At 50.7% G+C, this 18000-nt stretch overlaps 2 protein-coding genes across 2 annotated transcripts in view; one reads left to right on the top strand and one right to left on the bottom strand.

Moving 5' to 3' along the window:
* The window catches only part of ZC3H4 (zinc finger CCCH-type containing 4), a gene marked incomplete at its 3' end in the record, with an annotated part of 28113 nt that extends 14590 nt beyond the window's left edge, over window positions 1-13523 (bottom strand). Inside the window, exons 1-6 of the mRNA XM_064701351.1 lie at window positions 13404-13523; window positions 12500-12997; window positions 4910-5120; window positions 3520-3627; window positions 2076-2280; window positions 356-489 (exon numbers count right to left, since the gene is read on the bottom strand). Of these exons, the coding sequence (XP_064557421.1) occupies window positions 356-489; window positions 2076-2280; window positions 3520-3627; window positions 4910-5120; window positions 12500-12651 (810 nt within the window). The remainder of the gene's footprint in view (window positions 1-355; window positions 490-2075; window positions 2281-3519; window positions 3628-4909; window positions 5121-12499; window positions 12998-13403) is intronic.
* A 342-nt stretch (window positions 13524-13865) lies between these two features.
* Window positions 13866-17290, top strand: SAE1 (SUMO1 activating enzyme subunit 1; the record flags this gene model as incomplete). The annotated part of the gene is made up of 4 exons (XM_064701352.1): window positions 13866-14161; window positions 14948-15059; window positions 16025-16198; window positions 17148-17290. Coding segments are annotated over exons 1-4 (530 nt in total), but the record flags the coding sequence as incomplete, so codon positions are not given.
* Window positions 17291-18000: the final 710 nt, after the last annotated feature.

Here is an 18000-nt window from a genome sequence, read left to right as displayed (position 1 = left end):
GGCTCAGAATTCCCTCAGGAACATCCCAGGACAGGCTCAGAATTCCCTCAGGAACATCCCAGGACAGGCTCAGAATTCCACCAGGACAGGCTCAGAATTCCCATCCCAGGACAGGCTCAGAATTCCCTGGGGAATTCCTGAAATTCCCAACCCCAGGACAGGCTCAGAATTCCCTTGGGAATATCCCAGGACAGGCTCAGAATTCCCAGAATTCCCTTGGGAACATCCCGGGACAGGCTCAGAATTCCCTTGGGACAGGCTCAGAATTCCCTCGGGAACACCCCGGGAAGTTCCCGAATTCCCAAAACCCCGAATTCCCGGGCAATCCCGGGATTCCCGGGCCCTCCCCGCTCACCTCCATCTCCTCCTCGAACGGCTCCTCCTCATCCTCGGGGTCGCTGCGGGCGCGGCCCCGCCCCGGGCCCCGCCCCCGGCCCCGCCCCGGGCCCCGCCCACGGCCCCGGAACCCGCGGCAGCCGCGGCCGCGACCTGCGGAGAAAAGGCGGGAAAAGTGAGGGGAAAACGCGGGAAAAGTGAGGGAAAACGCGGGAAAAGTGAGGGGAAAACCACGGGAAAAGTGAGGGGAAAACGCGGGAAAAGTGAGGGGAAAACGCGGGAAAAGTGAGGGGAAAACGCGGGAAAATGGGAAAAAATGGGGGAGAAATAAGGAGAAATAACGGGAACCCCATTTTTCCCATTTTTTTCCTTTTTTTTTCCCATTTTTTCTCATTTTTTTCCCATTTTTTTCCCCATTTTTTCCCATCTTTTTCCCATTTTTTTGAATTTTTTTCGAATTTTTTTCCCATTTTTTTCGAATTTTTTTCCCATTTTTTTCCCCTATTTTTCCCCATTTTTCCCCCATTTTCCCCCTATTTTTTCCCATTTTTTTCCATTTTTTCCCCATTTTTTTCCCATTTTTTCCCATTTTTTCCCCTATTTTTTCCCTTTTTTTTCCCATTTTTTTCCCATTTTCCCCCTTTTTTTTTTTTTTTTTCCCTTTTTTTTCGCCATTTTTTCGAATTTTTTTCCCATTTTTTCCCCATTTTTTCCCTATTTTTCCCCATTTTTTCCCCTATTTTTTCCCTATTTTTCCCATTTTTCCCTATTTTTTCCCCATTTTTTCCCCTATTTTTTCCCTATTTTTCCCCATTTTTCCCCATTTTTTCCCTATTTTTCCCCATTTTTCCCCATTTTTTCCCCTATTTTTTCCCATTTTTTTCCCATTTTTTCCCCATTTTTTCCCCATTTTTTTCCCCATTTTTTTCCCCATTTTCCCCCATTTTTTCTAATTTTTTTTCCATTTTTTTCCCAATTTTCTCCCATTTTTTCCCATTTTTTCCCTATTTTTCCTCATTTTTTCCCCTATTTTTTCCCTATTTTTCCCCATTTTTTCCCCAATCTTTCCCCTTTTTTTTCCCATTTTTTCCCCTTTTTTTTTCTCATTTTTTCCCATTTTTTCCCTATTTTTCCCCATTTTTTCCCCTATTTTTTTCCTATTTTTTCCCCATTTTCCCCCCATTTTTCCCCATTTTTTTCCCATTTTTCCCCATTTTTTTCCCATTTTTTTCCCCCATTTTTCCCCATTTTTTCCCCTATTTTTCCCCATTTTTTTCCCATATTTTTTCCCCATTTTTTCCCATTTTTTCCCATTTTTTCCCCCATTTTTTCCCCACTTTTTTCCCTATTTTTTTCCCCATTTTTTCCCATTTTTTTCCCAATTTTTTCCCCATTTTTTTCCCAATTTTTTCCCATTTTTTCCCATCTTTTTCTCATTTTTTTGAATTTTTTTTTGAATTTTTTTCCCATTTTTTTCGATTTTTTTCCCCATTTTTTCCCCCTTTTTTTTCCCATTTTTTTCCCATTTTTTCCCCTTTTTTTTGAATTTTTTTCCCATTTTTTCCCTTTTTTTTTAATTTTTTTCCCATTTTTTCCCCCTTTTTTTTTTTGATTTTTTTCCCATTTTTTTCCCATTTTTTCCCATTTTTTTCCCTTTTTTTTCCCATTTTTTCCCCATTTTTTCCCCATTTTTCCCCCCTTTTTTCCCCATTTTTCCCCTTTTCCCCATGTTTCCCCACCTCGTGGCCGGTGGGCGCCGTCCCTGCAGCGCCGGAGCTGCGCCGGCTCCTGGGGGAACTCCCCGAAGTCGTCCTGGGCTCCGTCCTCGTCCTCCTCGTGCAGCCCCTCGGCCTCGGGCTCCGCGTGGGGACCCCCAAAGGCGCCCTGGGGGTCCCCCTTGGCCTGGGGGGGCCCCTTCCGGGCTAACTGGGAGTACTGGTGGCACTGGGAAAAAAAATTCACATAAATTCCCAAAATTCCCAGTTTTTATTCCAAAAAATTCCCCAAAATTCCCAGTTTTTATTCCAAAAAATTCCCCAAAATTCCCAGTTTTTATTCCAAAAAATTCCCCAAAATTCCCAGTTGTTATTCCAAAAAATTCCCCAAAATTCCCAGTTGTTATTGCCTTGGGATGGGACTGGGGGTACTGGTGGCACTGGGAAGGGAAAGGGAGAGACTGGGATCAGGAATTCCCAAAAATTCCCCAAAAAATCCCCCAAAAAATCCCCCAAAATGCCAATTTTAATTCCCCCAAATTCCCAGTTTTTATTCCAAAAAATTCCCCAAAATTCCCAGTTTTTATTGCCTTGGGATGGCCCTTCCGGGGTAACTGCGGGTACTGGTGGCACTGGGAGAAAAAATAATTCCCATAAATTCCCAAAATTCCCGGTTGTTATTCCCTTGGAATGGCCCTTCCGGGGTAACTGGGGGTACTGGTGGCACTGGGAAAGGAAAATCACAGAAATTCCCAAAATTCCCGGTTTTTATTGCCTTGGGATGGGACTGGGGGTACTGGTGGCACTGGGAAGGGAAAGGGAGAGACTGGGATCAGGAATTCACAGAAATTCCCAAAAATTCCCAGTTTCCATTCCCAGTATTCCCAGTATTCCCAGTATAACTCACCGAGTACCCTGGGCTGTATTCCCGGTATTTCCCAGTTCCCATTCCCAGTATTCCCAGTATTCCCAGTATAACTCACAGAATACACCGGGCTGTATTCCCAGTCTCCATTCCCAGTATTCCCAGTATTCCCAGTATAACTCACCGAGTACCCCGGGCTGTATTCCCGGTATTTCCCAGTTTCCATTCCCAGTTTCCATTCCCAGTTTCCATTCCCAGTATTCCCAGTATTCCCAGTATAACTCACCGAGTACCCCGGGCTGTATTCCCGGTATTTCCCAGTTTCCATTCCCAGTATTCCCAGTTTCCATTCCCAGTATTCCCAGTATTCCCAGTATAACTCACGGGATACCCCGGGCTGTATTCCCGGTATTTCCCAGTATTCCCAGTATTCCCAGTATAACTCACAGAATAAACTGGGCTGTATTCCCGGTATTTCCCAGTTTCCATTCCCAGTTCCCATTCCCAGTATTCCCAGTATTCCCAGTATAACTCACAGAATACACCGGGCTGTATTCCCGGTATTTCCCAGTTTCCATTCCCAGTATTCCCAGTATAACTCACTGAATACACTGGGCTGTATTCCCGGTATTTCCGGTGTCCCTTCTCCCCGGGGCTGAAATCGGAGTCGTCGCTCAAATCCGACAATTCCTCGCTGGACGAGGCGTGCCGCTGGAAAATTCCGGAAAGTCAGGAAAAACCCGCCCTTCCCAAACCTGGAATTCCCAAATTTCCCAGGAAAAATCAGCCCTGAGCCCTTCCCAAACCTGGAATTCCCAAATTTCCTGGGAAAATCAGCCCTGAGCCCTTCCCAAACCTGGAATTCCCAAATTTCCTGGGAAAATTCCGGAAAAATCAGCCCTGAGCCCTTCCCAAAGCCTGGAATTCCCAAATTTCCTGGGAAAATCAGCCCTGAGCTCTTCCCAAAGCCTGGAATTCCCTTCCCAAAATTTGGAATTCCAACCCAACCTCTGGAATTCCCTTCCCAAACTCTGGAATTCCCAAATTTTCCTGAGAAATCCTGGGAAAATCAGCCCTGAGCCCTCCCCAAAGCCTGGAATTCCCTTCCCAAACTTTGGAATTCCAACCCAACCTCTGGAATTCCCTTCCCAAACTCTGGAATTCCCAAATTTCCCAGGAAAATTCCAGAAAAATCAGCCCTGAGCCCTTCCCAAAGCCTGGAATTCCCAAATTTCCTGGGAAAATCAGCCCTGAGCCCTTCCCAAAGCCTGGAATTCCCTTCCCAAACTTTGGAATTCCCATTTGAGGCCCTGGAATTCCATTCCCAACCTCTGGAATTCCCTTCCCAAACTCTGGAATTCCCAAATTTCCTGGGAAAATTCCGGAAAAATCAGCCCTGAGCCCTTCCCAAAGCCTGGAATTCCCTTCCCAAACTTTGGAATTCCCATTTGAGGCCCTGGAATTCCATTTCCAACCTCTGGAATTCCCAAATTTTCCTGAGAAAAACCTGGAAAAATCAGCCCTGAGCCCTTCCCAACCCCTTTAATATCAAACATTAAATACTACATTTTAAATTAATATCAAACATTAAATACTACATTTTAAATTAATATTAAACATTAAATACTACATTTTAAATTAATATTAAACATTAAATACTACATTTTAAATTAATATTAAACATTAAATACTACATTTTAAATTAATATTAAACATTAAATACTACATTTTCAATTAATATTAAACATTAAATACTAAATTTTAAATTAATATTAAACATTAAATACTACATTTTAAATTAATATTAAACATTAAATACTAAGTATAAAATCTCCGATTTTCCCTGAAACTCCAGCTAAATTTCCACCCAAATTCCAGCGTAAAAACCCCAAAAAATGGGATTTCATCGATATTTCCATGGGGAAAACCGGGAAAAAAACGTGGAAAACCCCTTGAATGTGCTGGAAACGCAGAATTTTGTGAATTTGCCCACCTTGTGCTTGGATTTTCGCTTTTTCTTGGGCCGCCTCCTGTCCTTGTCCTTGCGGCGTTTGCGCTTCAGGCGCCGGTGGCCGCGCTCGGCCTCGGAGCCGCTGCGGTGCCGCGAGCGCCGGGGGCGGGGCCGGGAACCGGGGCCGGGGCTGGGCGGGCTCTCGTCGGCGCCGTCGTCCTCCAGCTCGCCCTCCTCCAGCTCCCCATCCTCCCTGCGGGGAAAGGAGAGTTTGCGTGAAAACAATGGGATTTTTCTGGTTATTTTTGGGTGGAAAATCACCTCCAGCTCGCCCTCCTCCAGCTCCCCATCCTCCCTGCGGGGAAAGGAGAGTTTGCGTGAAAAAAAATGGGATTTTTTGGGGTTTTTTTGGTGAAAAAATGGGATTTTTCGGTGAAAAAATGGGGATTTTATGGGGTTTTTTTGGCGAAAAAATGGGATTTTTCGGTGAAAAAATGGGGATTTTATGGGGTTTTTTTGGCGAAAAAATGGGATTTTTCGGCAAAAAAATGGGATTTTTATGGGCTTTTTTGGGGAAATAAATGGGATTTTTCTGGGTTTCTTGGGGGAAATAAATGGGATTTTTCTGGGAAATAAATGGGATTTTTCTGGGTTTTTTCGGTGAAAAAATGGGATTTTTATGGGGTTTTTTGGGGGAAATAAATGGGATTTTTCTGGGGTTTTTTGGGTGAAAAAATGGGATTTTTCTGGGATTTTTCGGTGAAAAAATGGGATTTTAATGGGCTTGTTTCGGTGAAAAAATGGGATTTTTATGGGGTTTTTTGGGAGAAAAAAATGGGATTTTTCTGGTGTTTTGGAGGGAAAATAATGGGATTTTTCTGGGTTTTTTTGCGGAAAAAAATTGCATTTGTCTGGGAAATAAATGGGATTTTTCTGGGATTTTTCTGGGAAATAAGTGGGATTTTTCTGGGAAATAAATGGGATTTTTCTGGGTTTTTATGGGGAAGAAATTGGGATTTTTCCAGGAAATACATGGGATTTTTCTGGGTTTTTTTTGAGGGGAAATGATGGGGATTTGCTGGGTTTTGGAGGGAAAATGGGAATTGTGGATCCTCCCAATCCTCTCCAGAACAACCCCAGGGATTTGCTGGGTTTGGGGTTGGGAATTGGGGGCTCCCGTCGGCCTCCAGCTCGCCCTCCTCCAGCTCCCCATCCTCCCTGCAAAATAATCTCAGTTTTATGGGGGGTTTGGGAGAAAAAATGGGATTTTTTGGTGAAAAAATGGGATTTTTAGGCAAAAAAATGGGATTTTTAGAGCAAAAAAATGGGATTTTTATGGGGTTTTTTCACTGAAAAATTGGGATTTTTATGGGGTATTTTGTGGAAAAAAAATGGGATTTTTCTGGTGTTTTGGAGGGAAAATAATGGGATTTTTCTGGGTTTTTTTGCGGAAAAAAATTGGATTTTTCTGGGAAATAAATGGGATTTTTCTGGGTTTTTTGGGGGAAATAAATGGGATTTTTCTGGGATTTTTCTGGGAAAAAAAGGGATTTTTCTGGGAAATAAATGGGATTTTTCTGGGGTTTTTTGTGGGAAAAAATGGGATTTTTAGGGGAAAAAAATGGGATTTTTCAGGGTTTTTTTGGCGAAAAAATGGGATTTTTCAGAAAAAAATGGGGTTTTTATGGGGTGTTTTGGGAAAAATAAATGGAATTTTTCTGGGATTTTTCAGTGAAAAAATGGGGTTTAAATGGGGTATTTTGGGGAAAAAAATGGGATTTTTCGGCCAAAAACTGGGGTTTTTATGGGGGTTTTTGGGGAAAAAAATGGGATTTTTCTGGGAAATAAATGGGATTTTTATGGGGTATTTTGTGGAAAAAAATGGGATTTTTCTGGGAAATAAATGGGATTTTTCTGGGTCTTTTTGCGGAAAAAAATTGCATTTTTCTGGGAAATAAATGGGATTTTTCTGGGAAATAAATGGGATTTTTCTGGGTTTTTTGGGGTGGAAAATGGCAGGAATTGGATGGGGTTTGGAGGGAAAATGGGAATTGTGGATCCTCCCGATCCTCTCTAGAACAACCCCAGGGATTTGCTGGGTTTGGGAGAAAAAAATGGGATTTTTCTGGGATTTTGGAGGGCACAGCTGGGCACACCTGGGGCACACCTGGGCATGCCTGGGGACACCTAGGGCACATCTGGGGCACACCTGGGGACACCTGGCCATCCCATTACACACCTGGGGCACAGCTGGGCACCCCTGGGTATGCCAAGGGCACACCTGGGGACACCCAGACACACCTGGGCACACCTGGAGCCACCTGGCACACCTGGGGACATCTGGGACACATCCGGGCACAGCTGGGGACACCCCTGAGACACCTGGGGCACCCCTGGGTATGCCAAGGGCACACCTGGGTATGCCTGGAACACACCTGGGGACACTTGGGGCACACCTGGGCAGCCCTGATCCACAGCTGGGCACCCCTGGGGCACATCTGGGTACACCTGGGGTACACTGGGACACCCCTGGGCAAAGCTGGGGACCCTTGGGGCACACCTGGGCACCCTGAGGGACACACCTGGGTACATCTGGGGCACATCTGAGCACACTAGGGCACACCTGGAACACATCTGGGCACACCTGGGCACACCTGGGACACACATGGGCACCTCTGGGCACACCTGGGCACACCTGGCGTACACTGGGACACACCTGGGACATATCTGGACACAGCTGGGGACACCAAGGGCACATCTGGGCACATCTGGAGCACATCGGGACACACCTGGGACACACCTGGGCACAGTTGGAATCACCTGGGGACACTTGGAACACACCTGGACACAGCTGGGGGCACCTGGGATGCACTTGGGCAAACCTGGAGCACATCTGGCCACACCTGGGGACAGCTGAGGGACACTGGGGCACATTTGGGCACACCTGGCACACACTAGGGCACACCTGGACACACCTGGCGACACTTGGAACACACCTGGGCAAACCTGGAGCACACTAGGGCACACCTGGGGCACATCTGGGCACACCTGGGCAAAGCTGAGGGACACTGGGGCACACCTGGAGCACACCTGGGGACACTTGGAACACACCTGAACACACCTGGGCAAACCTGGAGCACACTAGGGCACACCTGGGCACACCTGGGCACATCTGGGCAAAGCTGAGGGACACTGGGACACACCTGGGCACACCTGGGGACACTTGGAACACACCTGGGCAAACCTGGAGCACATCTGGGCAAAGCTGAGGGACACTGGGACACATCTGGAAACACCTGGGACACACCTGGGCACACCTTGGGACACTTGGAACACACCTGAACACACCTGGGCAAATATGGAGCACACTAGGGCACACCTGGGGCACACCTGGGCAAAGCTGAGGGACACTGGGACACATTTGGGCACACCTGGAGCACACTTGGGCACACCTGGGGACACTTGGAACACACCTGAACACACCTGGGGCACATCTGGGCAAATATGGAGCACACTAGGGCACACCTGGGCACACCTGGGCAAACCTGGAGCACACTAGGGCACACCTGGGCAAAGCTGAGGGACACTGGGACACACCTGGGCACACCTGAACACACCTGGGCACACCTGGACACAGCTGGGGCACATCTGGGGGCACCTGGGACACATTTGGGCAAACCTGGAGCACACCTGGGCACACCTGGACACAGCTGGGACACACCTGGGGACACGTGGAACACACCTGGGCACATCTGGGCAAATATGGAGCACACTAGGGCACACCTGAACACACCTGGGCACACCTGGACACAGCTGGGGCACATCTGGCCACACCTGGGCACAGCTGAGGGACACTGCGGCACATTTGGGCACACCTGGGGCACACCTGGGGCACACCTGGGACATACCTGGACACAGCTGGGGACACCAGGGGCACACCTGGGGCACATCCGAGCACACTGGGACACACCTGGGAACAGCTGGGGCACATCTGGGACATCTGGGCACACCTGGGGCACAGTTGGAATCACCTGGGACACATCTGGGCACACCTGGACACATCTGGGCAAAGCTGAGGGACACTGGGGCACACCTGGGCAAACCTGGAGCACATCTGGGCAAATATGGAGCACACTAGGGCACACCTGAACACACTTGGGCAAACCTGGAGCACACTAGGGCACACCTGGGCAAAGCTGAGGGACACAGGGACACATTTGGGCACACCTGGAGCACACCTGGGGACACTTGGAACACACCTGGGGCACATCTGGGCAAATATGGAGCACACTAGGGCACACCTGAACACACCTGGGACACATTTGGGCACACCTGGGACACATTTGGGCACACCTGAACACACCTGGAGCACACTAGGGCACACCTGGGGCACAGCTGGGGACATCTGGACACACCTGGGCACACCTGGGCACATTTGGGCAAATCTGGAGCACATCTGGCCACACCTGGGCAAAGCTGAGGGACACTGGGACACATTTGGGCACACCTGGGACATATCTGGACACAGCTGGGAACACCTGGAGACACCTGGGACACATCTGGACACACCTGGGCACACTTGGGACACATCTGGGCAAATATGGAGCACACTAGGGCACACCTGAACACACCTGAACACACCTGGGCACACTTGGGCACATCTGGGGCACACCTGGGGCACATCTGGGCACACCTGGACGGGCGGGGGGCAGTGTGAGGTGCTTTTTACCACCTTTGTTGATGATTTTCACACATTTCCAGCCATTTCCAGCAACTTTTCCACGTTCCTGCTGTGGATTTGGGGCTGGATTTGGGGCCCTGCTTTGGATTTTTGGGTTTTTTTGGGGTTTTTTTGGGGTTTTTTTTGGGCTTTGTGTGCTTTTGTGACGTTTTTTGGGGAGGGTTCTGCTTGGTTTGGGCATTTCCACGTGGGGGCACCAAGGCAAGGGGGGAAAAGGCACCAAAAATGCAAAAATTCCACATTTTCCACCCATTTCCCACCCATTGCCCCCATGGAAATGAAACCCAGCCCCCCCAAATTCCCTGCATTTGCTTTTTTCCCAGCAAAACCCCCCAAAATCCCTGGATTTCGTTATTTTTTAAAGAAATATTCCCAAATCTCCCTGATTTTGCTCTTTTTCCCCTAAAAATACCCCCAAACTGCCTAAATACACTGTTTTTTACCCTAAAAATTCACTTTTTTTCCCTAAAACTACCCTAAAAACTCACTTATTTCACCATTTTTCCTAAGTAACCCCCAAACTGCCTGGATTTCCATCTTTTACCCTAAAAATACCCAAAAAATTCCCTTATTTCACCTTTTTTTTTCTTAAAAATAGCCTCAAATTCCCTGGATTTACCTTTTTATCCCCAAAAATGTCCCCCAAATTTCCTTAATGACCCTTTTGTTCCTAAAAATACCCCCAAAATCCCTAAATTTGCCTTTTTTTCCCTAAAAAAATCACATTTTTCCCCTAGAAATTCACTTTTTTCCCCAAAAATATCCCCCAAATTCCCTTTTTTCCTTACAAAGACCCTCAAAACCCCCCAATTTTACCTTTTATCCCCTAAAAAATCCCCAATTTCCCTTATAAACTCCCCAAATTTACAATTTTCCCTACAATTTCCCCAAAACCTCCATGATTTTTCATTTTTTTCTGTTTTTTTTCACATTATTTGGATTAAACTACTAAAATAATAGAAATCCCAGGAATGGCTCTGAGTTATTGTGGGGAAGGGTCCCCAAAAGGGAAATTTTGGGGGCAGATTTGGAAATTTGGAACTTTTTAAATCCCTGCAGGGACCCCCAAACCTCCTGATCCAGATTTGGGGGGATTTTAAGGAAATAAATTGAATTTTTATGTGGAAATGAAGAACTTATTAAGGATTACCCCCAAAAATGGGGTTAAACACCACAAAAAGAGTTAAAATCCCCCAAAATAGGGGTTAAATTCCCCCAATACCTAAATATTTATTAAAAAATTGTCAAATTCCCCCCCAAAAAACCCCAAAAGCCCAACAAGAGCTCCCCTCTGGAAATTAAAATTCCCCAAAAGGAGCTGAACCTTTAAAATCCCCCAAAATTAGGATTTTAATCCCAAAAAAAGGAGTTAAACCCCCCAGAAAAGGGTCTAAAACCTCCTAAAAAGGGGTTAAATGATCCAAGCAGCCTAAATACCCCTAAAGTTTGTTAAATTCCCCCAAAAAATTTAAATCTCCCTAAAAATCCAACTAGAACCTCCCTCTGGAGGTAAAAATTGCCCAAAAAGAGGTGAAACCCTAAAAATGCCCCAAAATGAGGATTTTAATTCCCCAAAAAATGAGTTAAAATCTGCCAAAATGAAGATTTTAATCCCCCCAAAAAATGGAGTTGAACCTCCCAAAAAATGGGGTTTAAACCCCTCAAACCTTAAAACCTTCCAAAAAATGAGTTTTAGTATTTCCTAAAGGGGAATTTGACCCCTTCCCCAAAAGAAATCCCCTAAAAAAGGGGCGGGACCCCCTTAGGGAGGATTCAAACCCCCCAAAATTTGGAATTTGGGTTAAACCCCCCAAAACTGAGCTAAATCCTTCAACCCCTCAGGGATTATCCTCAAAAATCACCCAAAATGTCCCCAAATCCCCTCACAGCCACCTGAGGCCTGCCCTGCCTTCATCCCATCTTCCTCCTCCTCAGGAACTCCATAAATCCTCCTCAAACCCTTCCTCACCCTCCTCTTCCTCAAATCCCCCTCAAATTCTCCTCAGGCCATTCCTCAACCTCCTCTTCCTCCTCAAATCCCCCTCAGGACCCCCTCAAATCCCCCTCAGGCCCTTCCTCAAATCCCCCTCAGGCCCTTCCTCACCCTGCTCAAATCCTCCTCAGCTCCTTCCACACCCTCCTCTTCCTCCTCAAATCCCCCTCAGGCCCTTCCTCAAATCCCCCTCAGGCCCTTCCTCACCCTCCTCTTCCTCCTCAAATCCCCCTCAGGCCCTTCCTCCTCAAATCCCCCTCAAACCCTTCCTCACCCTCCTCTTCCTCCTCAAATCCCCCTCAGGACCCCCTCAAATTCTCCTCAGGCCCTTCCTCACCCTCCTCTTCCTCCTCAAATCCCCCTCAGCTTTTTCTTCTTCCTCCTCAAATCCCCCTCAAGCCCTTCCTCACCCTTATCAGGTCCTTCCTCCTCAAATCCCCCTCAGCTCCTTCCTCATCTTCTTCCTCCTCAAATCCCCGCCAGGCCCTTCCTCAAACCGCCCTCAGCTCCTTCCTCACGTTCCCCCCCAAATCCCCCTCAGGCCCTTCCTCCTCACGCTCCCCCTCCCCAGATCACATCCCCCTCAGCTCCTTCCTCCTCCTCCTCACGCCCCCTCCCCAAATCCCCCTCAGCTCCTTCCTCACCCCCCCCCAAATCCCCCTCAGGCCCTTCCTCACCCTCCTCCTCCTCAGAGCCTCCCGGATCCCCCTGTGGCCCTTCCTCACCCTCCTCCTCCTCCTCCTCCCCCCAGGCCGCCCCCCCTCAGCCCCTGGGCCCTGCCTGCCCCCCCCCTCCCCTCACCCTCCCCTCCCGCCGCCCCCTCCCCAAACCTGGTCCGGCGGGCCGGACCGACCCCCAGGCACACAGAGAAGGCGCTCGGGAGAGGCGGTTACTGGACCTTTCGTCCGGGCCGTGATGGTGCCCTTGGAGCGGCGGCGGCGGCCGGGGGAGGCTGCAGCTGCCGTGGCAGGACGGAGAAGGGGGAGTGCAGTGCGGGCTGGGGGGGGAAGCGGCGGCGGCGGGGGGGACACTCGGGCTCTCCACGGCCATGGGCAACGGGCAGGGGATGGAGAACGGGGGGCACAGTCACTGAACGGCGCGGGGGCCTCGGCCCGGCGGCTCCTCCGCCCGCGCCCCGCGCTCCGCGGGCGGACACACAAAATGGCGCCCGCCCTGAGGCAGCGCCCTGGCGGCCGCCGGAAACAGCCGAGCGCCGCCGGAAACAGCCGAGCGCCGCCGCTTCGGAGGGTGCCGAAAATCGGCGGGAATGCACGAAGAGCTCTTCGGGTGCTTCCGAGCGTTTCCGAGCGCCTCCGAAGCTCTCCGAATTCTCACGAGGTTTTCCGAAAGTCTTCGTACGTGGGGATTTTCTTAAGAGTTTTAGAGCGAAATTTCACTGGAAGAAAATTTTATAAGGAGATTTAGAGTCTTTTCTCCTCACAGATTCCTCTTTCCCTACCAAAATCCCTGCCAAATCCCCTGTGCCCGTTGATATTGGACTCGATGTTCCCCCAAAATCCTCTCCCCACGTGGAGTTCAGCTCAGGACAGGGAATTTCCTCTGGTCACGGGATGTTTCTCTCCATCCGAATATCGCTCGGCCCAAAAAAACCCAAAAACCCAAACCCCCAAAATGTAGCGAATTTCCTGAATTTATAGGAAAATTGTGCGAGGTGAGAGGAGCGGGAAGGGAGCTAGGGATTTGCCTGTGACTCGGAAAAAACAACATAGATTTTTGTAAAACCAGGGAAAAAAAACCCCAAACACCCCCGATTTTTCTAATTATTGACGGGATTTTTGCACCGGTTTGGCCGCTTCGTCTCTTTGGGACGGGGAAATCACGGGATTTCCGCGAAGTTCTCCACAACTCTCCGAGAGTTCCCGAAGTTCTCCGACGCGTTCCGAAGACTGACGAAGGCGCGCTCGGAACCTTTCCGAAAGGCTCTTAACGAGGCTGACGGAGATTAACGAAGCCAATGGGGGACGGCGGGAACGCCCACAATGGGAGGAGGACGAGTCCATCTGAGCGAGGAAAGCGGGGGGGGGGGAACAACATGGATTGTACCACACGGCGCAAGGGCAGGGCTCCAAAACCCGTGACCGCGGCCTCACGCCGTTACACCGGAATAAAACAGGGGCAGAAAAAAACCTCTGAACGTTCTTTTCTCCTGAGGGGCCGCGGGTACCGGGAGCGGATTCGGTGCGGTCCCCCCCGGCCGGCGGGATGTGGAGCGGCGGCGGGCGCGGGGGTTTGCGCGGGCCGCCAGGGGGCGCCGCGAGTTTCGTGAGGGGCCGTGAGGGGTTTGAGGGGGTCGTGAGGGGCTTTGAGGGGTTTTGAGGGGCTTTAATGGCCTGTGAAGAGCTCTGAGGTGCCCAGAGAGATTTAAAAGCTCAGAGGGGATTTTTAGGGGTCTTGAGGGGCTTTGTGGGATCCTCAGGGTGGTCTCGGGGGCCGCCGCCATGGTGGAGAAAGACGAGTCCAGCCCCGGCGGCATCAGCGAGGAGGAGGCGGCTCAGTACGACCGCCAGATCCGGCTCTGGGGGCTCGAGGCCCAGAAAAGGTCGGTGGGGCTGGAGGGGCTTTGTGTGTGGGGGTCTCTCTATCGGTTTTGGGGGCCCTATGGGCGGGTAAGAGCCGTGTGGGAGCTTCAGGGGGGCTCTGGAGGGGCTCTGGGGGATCCCTGTAGGGGTCTGAGGGTCTCTGTTTGGTCTTGGGGGTCCCCATAGGGGTTAGGGGTGGCTCTGTTGGGGTTTTAGGTTCCCCCATAAGGTTTAAGGGTGGCTCTGTTGGGGTTTTGGGGTCCCTATGGAGCTTAGGGGTGGCTATGTTGGGGTCTGGGGGTCCTTATTTTGTCTTGGGGTGTCCCCATAAGGTTTAAGGGCGGCTCTATTGGGGTTTTGGGGTGTCCCCATAAGGTTTAAGGGTGGCTCTGTTGTGGTTTTGGGCTCCCCTTAGGGGTTAGGGATGGCTCTATAGGGGTCTGGGGGTCCTTATTTGGTCTTGGGGATCCCCATAGTGGTTAGGAGCGGCTCTGTTGTGATTTTGGGGGGTCTCCATGGGGATTTGGGGTGGCTCTGTTGTGATTTTGGGGGGTCTCCATGGGGATTTGGGGTGGCTCTGTTGGGGTTTTGGGGTCCCCATAGGGGTTAGGAGCGGCTCTGTGTGGTTTTAGGGGGTCTCCATGAGGATTTGGGGTGGCTTTAAAGGGGTCTGGGGGTCCTTATTTGCTCTTGGGGTGTCCCCATGGGGTTTGGGGTGACTCTATCAGGTTTTGGGGTCCCACATTGCCATTTTTTAGGCTTTATTTTGAGGATAAATGCTGATTTTTCCTGGGCTCCCCTCGCAGGTTGCGGGCGTCGCGGGTGCTGCTGGTGGGGCTGCGCGGGCTGGGGGCCGAGGTGGCCAAAAATCTGATCCTGGCCGGGGTCAGGGGGCTCACCCTGCTGGACCACCAACAGGTGAGGGGGGCACACCTGGGCACAGCTGGGAACAGCTGGGAACACACCTGGGCACACACCTGGGCACACACCTGGGCACACACCTGGGCACACACCTGGGCACACCATCACCTCTATCCTTGCGAGTTTTCCCTCTGCTCCCCTCAGGAACAGCCCCAAAATCTAAAAAAATCTCATCCCTTCCATCCGTGGGGTTTTTCCCCCAAAATCTGGGGATTTTATTGTCTCCATCTATGGGGTTTTCCCCCCAAAATATGGAAATTTCATCCCTTCCATCCATGGGACAGCAGGGCCCAGTTCCTGATCCCAGAGCTCTGTGCCTGTGTCCCCACTGTCCCCATGGTGTCCCCACTGTCCCCAATGTCCCCAATGTCCCCATGGTGTCCCCATGGTGTCCCCAATGTCCCCATGGTGTCCCAGAGCTGTGTCCCCATGGTGTCCCCAGGTGTCCCCCGAGGAGAGCCGGGCGCAGTTCCTGATCCCAGAGCTGTGTCCCCAATGTCCCCACTGTCCCCAATGTCCCCAGGTGTCCCAGAGCTGTGTCCCCAATGTCCCCATGGTGTCCCCTCTGTCCCCACTGTCCCCAATGTCCCCATGGTGTCCCCACTGTCCCCATGGTGTCCCCAATGTCCCCACTGTCCCCAGTGTCCCCAGGTGTCCCAGAGCTGTGTCCCCATGGTGTCCCCACTGTCCCCATGGTGTCCCCACTGTCCCCATGGTGTCCCCATGGTGTCCCCACTGTCCCCAATGTCCCCAATGTCCCCACTGTCCCCACTGTCCCCACTGTCCCCACTGTCCCCATGGTGTCCCCACTGTCCCCAGGTGTCCCCCGAGGAGAGCCGGGCGCAGTTCCTGATCCCAGAGCTGTGTCCCCACTGTCCCCAATGTCCCCATGGTGTCCCCATGGTGTCCCCAATGTCCCCATGGTGTCCCCATGGTGTCCCCAATGTCCCCTGTGTCCCCAGGTGTCCCCCGAGGAGAGCCGGGCCCAGTTCCTGATCCCCGCGGGCTCGCAGGGCCGGAACCGCGCCGAGGCCTCTCTGGAGCGGGCGCAGAGCCTGAACCCCATGGTGGAGGTCAGGGCCGACCCCGAGAGCGTGGACAGCAAACCCCTCGAGTTCTTCACCCAGTTCGACGCGGTACCAGGGGGGGGGACACAGATCCGGGGGTCTGGGGGGATTGTGACGGGTTTGGGGGGATTGTCACGGGTTTGGAGGGGATTGTCACAGGTTTGGGGGGATTGTGACAGGTTTGGGGGGATTGTGACAGGTTTGGGGGGATTGTCACAGGTTTGGGGGGATTGTGACAGGTTTGGGGGGATTGTCACAGGTTTGGGGGGGATTGTGACGGGTTTGGGGGGGTTGTCACAGGTTTGGGGGGGTTGGGGGGGATTGTCATGGGTTTGGGGGGATTGGGTGGGATTGTCATGGATTTGGGGGAGATTGTGACAGGTTTGGGGGGAATTGTGACAGGTTTGGGTGGGATTGTCACAGGTTTGGGGGGATTGTCACAGGTTTGGGGTGGATAGTCCTGGATTTGAGGGGTTTTGGGGGGATTGTGACAGGTTTGGGTGGGATTGTCACAGGTTTGGGGTGGATAGTCCTGGATTTGAGGGGTTTTGGGGGGATTGTCACGGGTTTGGGGGGATTGGGGGGAATTGTCACAGGTTTGGGGGGATTGTCACGGGTTTGGGGTGGATAGTCCTGGATTTGAGGGGGTTTGGGGGGGATTGTCACAGGTTTGGGGGGGATTGTGACAGGTTTGGGGGGGATTGTGACAGGTTTGGGGGGATTGTCATGGGTTTTGGGGGGAATATTCCTGGATTTGAGGGGGTTTTGGGGGGGATTGTCACAGGTTTGGGGTGGATACCCCCAGGTTTTGGAATATTATCCCATTCCAGAGTGTGATCATCCCATTTTGGGGTAGAAGCATTTCATTTTAGGATAGAATCCCCCCATTTCAAGACAGCCCCCCCATTTTGGGGCCCAATCCCCTTGTACCCCAACCCCCCCCACTGTCCCCATTTCCCCCATTTCCCCCCCGAGCCCCCCAACCCCTGGTGACCCCCATTTATTTCATTCCCCCCAGGTGTGCCTGACGGGCTGCTCCCGGGAATCCCTGCTCAGGATCAACCACTTCTGCCACCGGAACGGCGTCAAATTCTTCAGCGGCGACGTCTTCGGCTACCACGGCTTCATGTTCTGCGACCTGGGCCTGCACGAGTTCGTGGAGTGAGTCTGGGGGAAAGGCATGAAATGGGGTCAGAAACGGGAAATGGAGACCAAAAACCCAAATGGGGCTCAAAAACCCAAAATGGAACTCAATGTCCTAAAATGGACCCCAAAATGGGCTCAGAAACGGGAAATGGACCCCAAAAACCCAAAATGGAGCCCAAAATGGGGCTCAAAAACTGAAAAATGGAGCCCAAAAACCCAAAATGGGGCTCAGAAACGGGAAATGGAGCCCAAAAACTGAAAAATGGGGCTCAGAAACGGGAAATGGAGACCAAAAACTGAAAAATGGAGACCAAAATGGGGCTCAAAAACCCAAAATGGGGCTCAGAAACGGGAAATGGAGCACAGAAACTGAAAAATGGGGCTCAAAAACCCAAAATGGGCTCAGAAACGGGAAATGGAGCCCAAAAACTGAAAAATGGGCTCAGAAACCCAAAATGGGGCTCAAAAACTGAAAAATGGAACTCAAAAACCCAAAATGGGGCTCAGAAACTGGAAAATGGAGCCCAAAAACTGAAAAATGGAACTCAAAAACCCAAAATGGGGCTCAAAAACTGAAAAATGGAGCCCAAAATGGGGCCCAAAAACCCCAAATGGAGCCCAAAAACCCAAAATGGAGCCCAAAATGGGGCTCAAAAACTGGAAAATGGAGCCCAAAAACTGAAAAATGGGGCCCAAAAACCCCAAATGGAACTCAATGTCCTAAA

Source organism: Zonotrichia leucophrys, unplaced genomic scaffold, assembly GCF_028769735.1.
Source record: "Zonotrichia leucophrys gambelii isolate GWCS_2022_RI unplaced genomic scaffold, RI_Zleu_2.0 Scaffold_544_34074, whole genome shotgun sequence".
Lineage (NCBI taxonomy): Eukaryota > Metazoa > Chordata > Aves > Passeriformes > Passerellidae > Zonotrichia > Zonotrichia leucophrys.
The sequence above is the reverse complement of the archived record's forward strand: the minus strand, read 5'-3'. Positions and strand labels throughout refer to the sequence as shown.